General features: G+C 42.1%; 2 protein-coding genes and 1 pseudogene across 2 annotated transcripts; all 3 read right to left on the reverse strand.

The window, feature by feature from the left end:
* Positions 1 to 1036: 1036 nt before the first annotated feature.
* LOC145238995 (uncharacterized) lies at positions 1037 to 2578 on the reverse strand. Its single transcript, XM_080102292.1, has one exon. It carries the CDS (start codon positions 2576 to 2578, stop codon positions 1037 to 1039), a length of 1542 nt encoding a protein of 513 aa, XP_079958418.1.
* A 64-nt stretch (positions 2579 to 2642) lies between these two features.
* LOC145238996 (uncharacterized) lies at positions 2643 to 3755 on the reverse strand. Its single transcript, XM_080102293.1, has one exon. It carries the CDS (start codon positions 3753 to 3755, stop codon positions 2643 to 2645), a length of 1113 nt encoding a protein of 370 aa, XP_079958419.1.
* Positions 3756 to 3877: 122 nt separating this feature from the next.
* LOC145238997 (uncharacterized) lies at positions 3878 to 5392 on the reverse strand (annotated as a pseudogene).
* Positions 5393 to 10813: the final 5421 nt, after the last annotated feature.

Consider the following 10813-nt stretch of genomic DNA (forward strand, 5'->3'; position numbering starts at 1 on the left):
TTTCTGAATTGTCATTTGGAAATCAAGGAAGAAGCTCAAATTTATTTTGATCAATTATTTTGCCCAAACTATAACTTTATGATTCATTTTGGTTGCAAAAAGGAAGCACAATGTTTAATGATATGTTTTAAATTTAAGTGAGAGTGTTGTAAATTTCAAAGCTTGCAGAGTTTTGCACTTCAAAAAAAGGAATTATATGCTATTTACCACCAAGTAATGCAGCAAGTATAGCAATTAAGAAAGTTAAAAGCAATTAATGGTCTGTACACAAAAATTAAGAAAAGATGTTTCAATAAACAAGTTTTGACACAAATGTAATGTGGTTGTTAAATTTGCCAGTTATGATACTTTTGGCTCGTTTTTGTGTGTGGCAATAATCTGTGAAGTGTCATAGAATATGTTAAAAACGCTGATTGTGACAATAAGTTACTAAAATGAAACATGGCCATATTAATGACTGAATAGCAAGTGTGTTAGTTAGTGATCATTGTTACAACCAGTTTTTCTTAAATGTTGTCCAACTGAAATACTTCGACCTTTTTCGACTCATTTATTACTGACTTGTTTCTATGTATTGTTGTTGTGTTTTACCGTATGTACACCAGCGTCGTTTCGAGTGTCACGTGTGTTTTTTGTGCCACATTATTACTGCATGTTATTGAGTTTGGTCCGTCGCTGTGCAAGTAAACAAAATTCCCTAATGATGCCGTCTGCTGTTTACACTCGTGTACATTATTGCGTAACAAAAATTACGTCACAATGGAGTTGCTAATTAACATTTGTATTACTTGTTTTTCTACACAAAACAATGGCTAGAAAACTAGAAATGTGACTTTTCTATGTATTGCCAATATTTGTTTAATGAAGGCTAAAATTTGGAGCAGCACCCCCAGAAATTTTAGGCACGAGCCGCCACTGGAAATGCAGCAAACAGCATAGCGTCCGTGATATTTCTTCTTCCATCAGCATCAGGGTCTTGTGCACCGCAATTCAGGGCCAGTTCGACGACTGCGTGGCCTAAATGCGTCGGATGCACTTATTGGCATTTGGTGCTTGCCTCGCAGGGCAAGCACAATTTTGCAATCGGCCGTCTGTACGTGGAACCAGATTGCGTTTTAACATTGACTTGGCGGACAACACCGTGTTTGTCCGGAAACGCGTGCAGAATGCGTCCAATCTTCAGGTTATGAAGAGATGAATATCGATTCAGCAGACGATCGGTTGACCCTGACTGTGCAGAAACGTTTACAACAATCCTCTTCCGCTCAGCTGGCTGGAACTCTGGAGGAAGCTGAGTCTTTAACTCCGGCGGGGTTGGCCATCGATCTTCTGTCTGCCAAAGAAACTTTGGACCAGTCAGCCATCGGGAGCGGATAAGCTTGCGCACGGACAAACCTCGCGAAGCATCATCGGCAGGGTTTAGCTGGGAATTCACGTGCCTCCATTGATCAGGACTTGTCTGCCGATGAATTTCGGCCAACCTGTTGGCAACAAATGTACCAAAGCGTTTACTTTGGTTATAAATACTTTGTCGGACGGCACACGAGTCTGTCCAAAACACGGACTCGCAGTTATCAAATTTTAATTGGCGTCGAAGCCATTTGTCCGCTTTCACAGCTAAGACAGCAGCAGCAAGTTCAAGCCTCGGAATGCTTTCAGTTTTCGGGGGTGTCACCTTCGATTTGCCAAATAGAAACGAGCAGTGGACTTGTCCATCAACATCTTCCAGACGAAGGTAGGACACAATTCCATAGCCTTGAGTTGAAGCATCCGAAAAATGGTGCATCTCGCACTTCGCGACTGAGCCGAAAGTAGGAGGCTTGAAGCAGCGGGGAAGTGTTAACTTCTCGAGCTCCGGCAATTGAGAAAGCCAGCGTCGCCATTCTTCAATATCGTCTTTAGGCAGCTCGTCAACCCACCCCAGCTTCTGTCGGACTATTTCCTGTTGTAACACCTTAGCAATCAAAGTTACAGGTGCGGCAAAACCCAAAGGGTCATAAAGCGTGTTAACAGCACATAAAATATTGCGTCGGGTAAATTTCTTGCCTTGCATCGTGTCAGTTATGCTGAATCCAAATTCGTCACTCTGTACCCGCCAGTAAACACCTAGAACGCGCTCTTTAACGGAAGCGTCCAAGTTTACATCGGTCAGCGATTTTGCTCTCTCTGCCTCTGGGATTTGATCCAAGACACGTTGATTGTTAGATAACCATTTGGTCAGGCGAAATCCTCCTTTCTTCAGCAAGGCACGTAGTTGCGTGACCAACTCGGTGGCACGCTCGACTGTTTCGGCTGACGTCAAACAATCGTCTACGTAAAAATCATTACGGACGATGTCGCCAACATCTTTATCAAACATTTTTCCAAACTGCTCGGCGGTTTCACGCAAGCAGAATGTGGCGCAGCTGGGCGATGACGTTGCGCCAAAAATGTGCACGAGCATACGATGAACGGTGGGCGTTCGGCATAGATCTCCCCCTGGCCACCACAAAAACCTTAAAGCATCAATGTCAGACTTGTGAACGCGGACCTGGTGGAACATTGCTTCCACGTCCGCTACCAGAGCAATACTGTTCATACGAAATCGTTCCAAGACACCGATTAAACTATTAACCAAATCGGGTCCCTGCAGCAAGGCGTCGTTAAGAGACAATCCTCTGTGCTGCGCTATCAAAAACGATGCGTACCTTGTCGGGTTTGCGCGGGTGGCAAACTGGATGATGTGGCAAATACCATTGAATATTGTCCAAAGCGTCCTCGGCTTCTTCATTTGTAACTTCTTCTGCGTAGCCCTCATCAATGTAGTCCTGCATCTTCTGGACGTACTTGTCTTTAAGAGAGACATCGCGCGAGAAGCGTTTCTTCAGCGACCAAAGCCGTCGTTCAGCCATGTGACGACTGTCTTTCGGTAAAGTGACATCACTTCGCCACGGAAGAGGCAAATAAAAATGTCCGTCCGTATGTTTCACTAAGCTCTTCATCATGCGTAGCACCTTTCGGTCTTCAACTGACGTAGGAAAGGGCAAGTCGTTAGGGTCTTGCATAAATTCGTCCACCCAAGAATCACCGCTTAGTTCCTGGGTATTGCTTCTAAAGAAGTTCACCGAAATATTATCAACAGCAGGATAGCAGACGGATGGGCCAACAAGCGACCATCCAAGCGGGGTTCTCGCAGCAAAAGGTTGCTTGCGTTCACCTGTTCTCATTTCAAGTACTCTATGTGCATATGGGACGTCAGTGCCGATAAGTAGTAGCACCTCTCCTTCGTCCAACTCAGGAAATTCCAAACCCTGGAGGTGTGGAAACCTGTTCACCTCCGACTTCGTTGGCGTCGGATTTGGCTCAACCGGTATGGTGTCGATGGACAGAGCGTTGTCGACACTAATCTCTTCATTTTCATCTAGTGACAAAACGCTAAAACTTGCGCTCATTCCGCTATGGTTCGCCGGTCTTCTTCCGACGCTAGACATCGTAACTTGTTTTGGTCTTCCTCTTATTGGAAGCAGATCTGCCAACCTTTTGTCATAGAAGCTTGTGTCAGACCCTTGGTCGAGGAACGCGTACGTTATGATCTCCTGACCGTTCGACCGAATTTTTACTGGAATAACAGAAAAGTACGACGAATGACAGTTCTTTATCGCGTTGCACCTGGCTGTAGAACTCGATGTCTGTCCATTAGGAGGTTCGCTGCGCGGAGCACTGTTGTATCTCTCAGGAGCATGTGCGTATGTCCTGGAACGCACGGAATTTTGCATATTTTCATGTAGCAACGGGTGGTGTGAAAGGTTGCAACCTCTGACAGTACAGGCACTGGGCTGGGTACACACCCTTGACGTATGTCGATAACCAAAACAGTTAAAGCACATAAACTTATCTCTTAGAAACTCTCTTCTCTGCACCGTGGATTTGCGTGGCGCTTCTTTTCTTCAGCCTTTCGGGAAACACACAATTGACCAGGTAAAGTATTTACAACGGCAGACTCTTCGACGAACTCAACGAGATCGGCAAAATCCGCTTCTCTACCAGTTTTCCTTACAGTCTGCGCGACTCGGCGGCGCCAGAGCTTTTGCGACTCGTACGGGAGCCTATTTGCAAGAGCCACTAAACGGTCAACTGTGTTAAGATCAGCAAAATTCCCTAGCTGGCGAAGTACCAGCAGACATTTCCTCATAGTCTGCGCATAAGTGCGCATAAGTGCGCATACCAGTAGCATCGTCCGGTTTTAAGTTCGGACCCTTAGTTAACTCTTCAACAAAAGCTCTAGCAACTATGTAGGGCTTACCGAAGTTCTCATAAAGAATGCTTCTTGCCTTGGTATAACCTTCTTCCGTATCTAGAACAGAGCAATGTGCAATTAAAGACCTCGCTTTTCCTTTGCACTGGTTTATAAGCAGTGTTAGTCGCATAGCATCGCTTCGTGTTTTGCATTAGAGATTGGATTCAAAGTAGCGTACGAACATCCAATAATCTGTAGGATTGCCCGAGAACGTCATGTGATCGGGCTTCGGCATACTCATGCCCTCTCCAACTGCCTTCACTATGCATGGAAGCACAGCTGGGTTTTCTTCGTTCACTTTAACAACTGATTGAGCTTTCGTCACAGGTACACGTACATTGGGACGCATGCTTTCCTGTGGTTCTTCTCTATCTCGGATAGGAAACGTACAGTTCCGAGTAGCAGAGGATGTCATTTGACCGTCATTGGAGGCTACATCGGGGAAAACCGATACTACATCTGGAATCTGTTCCTCGTCGGACCTCTTGTCCATTTGTGATAATCGTTCGTCGTCTTCATTTAGGATTCTAGCTCTTGCGTCGGCAGCTTGAAACTCGTATTTTGCCTGTAACTTTCGCTTTTCGTTTGCGAGATCGTTTTCTTCATCGACTTGTTTGAGGCGAAGTAATGCAAGTTCCCGCTCTACCTTTGCCTCTCGGCGACTTCTCGCGGAAGCGGATGTGCTCGCGCTAGATGTACGTGAGCGGCCAGACCGTGATGTCCTACTAGAGACAACAGTAGGGGCCCTGAACTGCGGACTTAGCACAAGTTCTGGCAGTGAGTCAGGCATTTTGGAAGGCGGTAGCTCTGATACTCTATTTTCGAATTCAAGTTTGCTGTGTTCAAGAGATTTTAAATCTTCTTTGGAAGCAGCAAGTTTCTCTGGGTCGTTACATGAATTAATAAATGCATCGTACATACTGTGAAGTATCGTGTAGTTTTCGTCAATTTGTTTTTGAGCCACTCGCAATGTGGAGTGCTCTTTATTTAGAATGCCAGTTTCAGCCACAACATACCAGCTATTCAATTTATCTGCACATCGGCGTAGATCGTCGTAGGTTGGGACCGGTTGTGCAGCAAATGGTCTCAAACGTGTAGGCACCGGCGATTCCATCGGAGATAGTGTTTTTTTCAAATCTTCAGCCATCGTGGCGAAAGTCGCTTTATAGATAACTCTGGAATCCTTGTATATAGTAGCCTCTGGAAACTTTATTTCCAGGTAACTCTGAAAACTTTATTTTCAGCAAACTCTGAAAACTTTAATGTAACGTCAGGAATTTGCGCGCCTGGTACCGCGCTGGCGTCACACTAGAGAAGTCCAATTTCTGGAAACGCGTGAATTTATTTTACACTTCGACGCGGTTCAATAGGACACGGTAATCACGTCACGTTCACCGTAGACACGACACGACACGATAGACACGTTCAAGATAATCACGGTTTTCTGCAAAGAGAACATTCACTCAAAAATGCGAAACAGAAATTAAATTTATACCGGCAGAAATAAAGCTTACCAGAGTTTTGGACCAGGGTATCAAAGATAAACACAGTTTGATATCACCAGAAAGTGTTCTACACAGATAAAAAACGTAGACTTTTAATATACGGTTAATTGCGATAAGACAACTTTAATGCAAATCAAGCTTACCTTGCAAAGGCAACATTAATCCTTTTCGTCAGAGTTTTTAAGTTTATAAAGCATTACCATCTATTAATGACAAACAAATTATAATTAGTCACTTTCATTACTTTATCTAACGTTTGCAAATTAAAGTCAGCAACTAACAAACTACACGTGGTCCAAACTAAACTCGATACTAAATGGCCAAAAGCACAGCATAGAGAAATAAACTACAATGATATTGTTACGTCATAGGGGATTCTGGCATTGTGGTGCAATCACACCATATAAGATGTGACGTAGGTTACGGTTGAGTGATTTACGATGTTACACTGCTACTGTTTTTACCAGTCAAGAATTACAAATAGTTTTTGTTGACTTATTTTGCAGTGTTTAAATAGACCTGTGTATTGGTGTATATGGCTTCATTGCATTAGACTAGGCTGAACAGTTTTTTAACGATATTCTTTTTTTTCCTGTTTCCTAAAAATTAACACAATGTTTTGTTGTGAGTCCCTTTCCTTAATAGCGACCACCAGAAAAAATACTTGCCCAGTTGTTGCATCGTTAAGTGTTTCAAAGCACTGTGTAACTTTTGGTTGGATTTACACATTTTCATTTTCATCCTTTAACCCAAAAATATTCATTTATAGGTAATTTAGGTCAGTAAAATAACTTCTAATCCGCTGATTTTATAAATTTTATACAGTTGTTGATGTGATGATCTTTGTTTAAGATTTTAGCTATGGCTTAGTAATTATGGGTCCCCTTCCCTGAAGTGGACACATATTGATTTTACTCGAATTGTTTTCTTTTTTTTTACTTTCATTTTTCTTCTCCCCAAAGTTTGTCCGACTCGTTTTTCCATCAAATCCTTGATGGATTTGGATGAAACTTACACAGATGGTAGATGTAGTTATGTAGATGTGCATCCCACTTTGTTTTTGTTGATAACCCCAGTATTTACCCCGCTAGACCTCTAAAATAGGTATTTTTTCCCCGAAGTTTGTCCGACTCGTTTTTCCATCAAATGTTTGATGGATTTGGGTGAAATTTAAACAGATGGTAGATGTAGTTATGTAGATGTGCATCCCTCTTTGTTTTTGTTGATAACCCCAGCAAGGGCGTCCGCACATAGGGGCAAATGGGGTCAGCTGACCCCCCCTGGAAAATTTTTGGATGAAAAATGAAAAAGCGAGAACATGCAAAAATAGGCAATTTTCTGAAAGAGGGAGGAGTAAAGGTGATACGAGTGATGGCTGGCTGGTCAAGCTCTCCGATTGTGATCATCACCCTTTTCGGGAGTATCCCACCCTCTATTAATTTACGAAGATACCTACAAGCTACCCGTAATCGCAAAATTTGACAACTTGAGCTCCTGTACCCTCAGAACCACATTACTAGTGTGGGCACTGGCTTTATCTCACATAAATCTGAAGAAGGATAATTCACAGTTTCAGATAAAATCTATAAAATCATTATCCAATAACCTATCAACGCGACGTTCCGGATATTTCACTTTGTTGATGAACTCGTTAGCGTCCTCCTGAGCATGACAATGCCAAGCACTACTAACATGGTTTCGAGCAGAGTTATGGAAATTTATACTTTATACATGGAGCACTGGTGAATGCGCCAGTTGTGTCACGATGAATAGGCTGCCGAAAGAGCACACACAATTTGCACATGCGCCCTCTTAGGAGAGGAGAATACGCTGGCCACCGAAAGGGCAGAGTGAACCCTCCTTGACCCTCACTAACCGAAAACCTGCGGACGCCCTTGAACCCCAGTATTTACCCCGCTAGCCCCCTAAAATGGGTATTTTCCCCCGAAGTTTGTCCGACTCGTTTTTCTATCGAATGTTTGATGGATTTGGCTGAAATTTACGCAGGTGGTTGATGTAGTTATGTAGATGTGCATGCCACTTTGTTTTTGTTGATAACCCCAGTATTTACCCCGCTAGCCCCCTAAAATGGTTTTTCCCCCCAAAGTTTGTCTGACTTGTTTTGCCATCAAATGATTGATGGATGTGGCTGAAACTTATACAGATGGTAGATATAGTTATGTAGATGTGCATCCCAATTTGTTTGTCCGGATAACCTTAGTATTTACTCCGCTAGCCCCCTAAAAGGGGTGAGTTTGTAAACAATGTCAGAATTGGCTAAAATTTGGATAGCTTGTAAAGTATGCCAAGTAGTGATGGGACGATACCAGGTTTTGAAGCGAATACCGATACCGAGCACGAGTACCACATGTATATACCTTCGATACCGATTACCGAGTACGATTACCGAGTACTTAGTTGTAGTGTTGTACTTAGTTGTATATCACTGGCTAATTTATCTGCCATGGTCGGGGTACAGGCGTGCACACACACATGCCGAAAAATGTAATCTCCACGTGATAGCGAAAAAGATAATTATACGTAAACTGGCGGAACTTTTTTCCAATTTTGTGCTGTCCGAAGCAAATATTGGCATAAAGTTCCCCGTATTCCTATGGTGTAAATCGGCCTTTGGTACTCGCACGTTGGTATCGAAAGCTGAGGCAAAATATTTCGATACCGAGTACGAGTATCGATACCACTGAAATCGTTCGATACCATCGATACCGAGTACCGAGTACCGGGTACCCGTCCCATCACTAAATTGCCAAGTATAGGTGTCGATTGTTCTGTTCAACCCTGTAGCCCTAACATTTACCCCCACAAGCCCCCAAGTGTAAAACGTATTTGTATGTTACTGGGCAACACAAACAAAAGATTTCTGTGACACAATAGTCTTACAAGGGCAACCAGTTGTATGTTACTCGTTTGTGACTTTGTGGGTTGCTTGGTGGACATTATTGCGCCATGGCAGTTCGGGGGTTGTTAACAGCCCTTTGACGTCAGAAACATTAACGGTTGTTGCTCAAAACACCTCTAGTGGTTGAAATTTTAAACATTGGCAGATTGGACTGAAATTTTGCAGTACTATTGATTGAGTCATTGTGGTTTCCTACTTTTAAGTTTGTGTGTGTTGAACCTCCATTAGTTATCCTACTAGCTCCCTAAAATGACTTTTTTAATTTAAATAGTTTGTACTCCATATAGCATATTAAATATGCACAGTACCAATCACTGTGTTTGTCTTCACAATACCAAACTTACTCATTGTTATCTATTGAAATGCATTATCTACAACTTTGCATGTGTGGGGACCCATGAGTTTTTGCTTGCAGAAACCACTAAGGTTATAAAAGACAGTGGATGATGTGGGACCCAGTATAAAATATGTAAAGGAAGTATATTAATCTTTTAAAATAGGGTATAGTGTATAGGCAAGGACAATATGTGCTAAGCCACCCTTCTAGTTATCTTTCTCTTCCCAAAAATGTGTTAAAGCGCCGTTATGCCTTTTCTAGGCAATCTATTTCCACGGGAGCGATGAAAATGAGGGTTGGTTTGCGATCGAGAATCGCCACATGGGTTTGTAAATTTAAATTATTGTAAAAGGTCGAAAAAATCCTGCACCACAAGTAAATATTTTTCAGGTTTAGGTATCAGAAAAATATACATCACAAGTTATCTCAAAACTACTACAAAAGGGCAGTCCAATAGTCACGAAATCACAGCAATTTATAATATACTACCCGCCAACGAAACAACAGTAATATTTCCTTGGCGCTTCGGCACATGTTGCAGTTACTCCAGTGAGTAACAAATACGAACGTACCACGAGGTAACTTACAAACTGGTTGCAATAAGCACAGCAAATGTCACCAATGGAAGACTTGTTGTCTTATAGATAATTGCTGTTACGTTACATTTGTCAGGCCTATATGTCCTGACCAATTAAAATTCACATAGTCTTGTGCTCTTGTCACCAGCTGCAATGATAAGACCAGGTAGTCCAACCGCTTACCACCATGGGTTCAGGTTCAGGTTCGGTTCGAGTTCACTGTTTATTGTTTTTTCAGGTTCGGTTTATAAAAAATATGTATTTTCTGGTTTGGGTTTTGTTCCGGTAAACTGCCCAGTTTAAACCGGTTTAAATTATCTTTCGTTATCTTTTTGTAATTATCTATTCTACTCATTACCTACACAGCTTCCAAAATAATTTTGACTGTGCATTACGCAACACCTTATAACTTTTATTATAGACAGGCCCTATAGCTTAGGGTTGCCATATTTGATGATACACAATCCCTGACAAAATTTATCTCAGTTGCGTTAACCCAGTAGTTCTCAAACTTTTTCGATATTTTCTCCAAACGGTCTCTTTGCCATTATTTCGAGGGCTTGTGGTCCTTAAGCCTGAATGTGTTTTTTAGAAAAAGGAAAATTGATTGCAGGATTTTAGCTAGTTATGTAAAATTCTGCGTAACAATGATCGAAATCTGACTTTACAGACAAGACAAAAACATTACCATTGTGAGCGAACAATTGCATTTTTGTTAGTTGGCATGCAATAAAGGAGACGGTCGATTCTCAATTTCACTTTGATTTAAACCAGGGGTGTCCAACTCGAACACACCGCCGTACCAAATTTTGTTTTAGAATATACTCGCGTGCCACTGTTTGGTACTTTTTCCATACCATTTCTTAAACGTCCTAACGTGACGGGCTCAATTTATGATACTCCAAAAACCTTTTATTATGTTTATGCGACACAAGATACAAATAGTTTGCCACGGGGGTTTTGTCAAAAAACGAACAATTTAATTAGTGGGTTGTGTAACTTTACTGATTTTTTCTGAAGTGAGAATATAATCATCTGAATTTGCAAAAGCTTGTGTGCCATTTTCAAATCCCCTGCGTGCCACGTGTTGGACACCCCTGATTTAAACTTATTTAGTTGCACAAACTGACGCTAAATTAGAACATATAATTACTTCCAGCTTTTTGCGGTCCCCGCAAAATTGCCTCACGGAGCCCT

Source organism: Phallusia mammillata, chromosome 7, assembly GCF_965637545.1.
Source record: "Phallusia mammillata chromosome 7, kaPhaMamm4.hap1.1, whole genome shotgun sequence".
In the NCBI taxonomy this organism is placed as follows: domain Eukaryota; kingdom Metazoa; phylum Chordata; class Ascidiacea; order Phlebobranchia; family Ascidiidae; genus Phallusia; species Phallusia mammillata.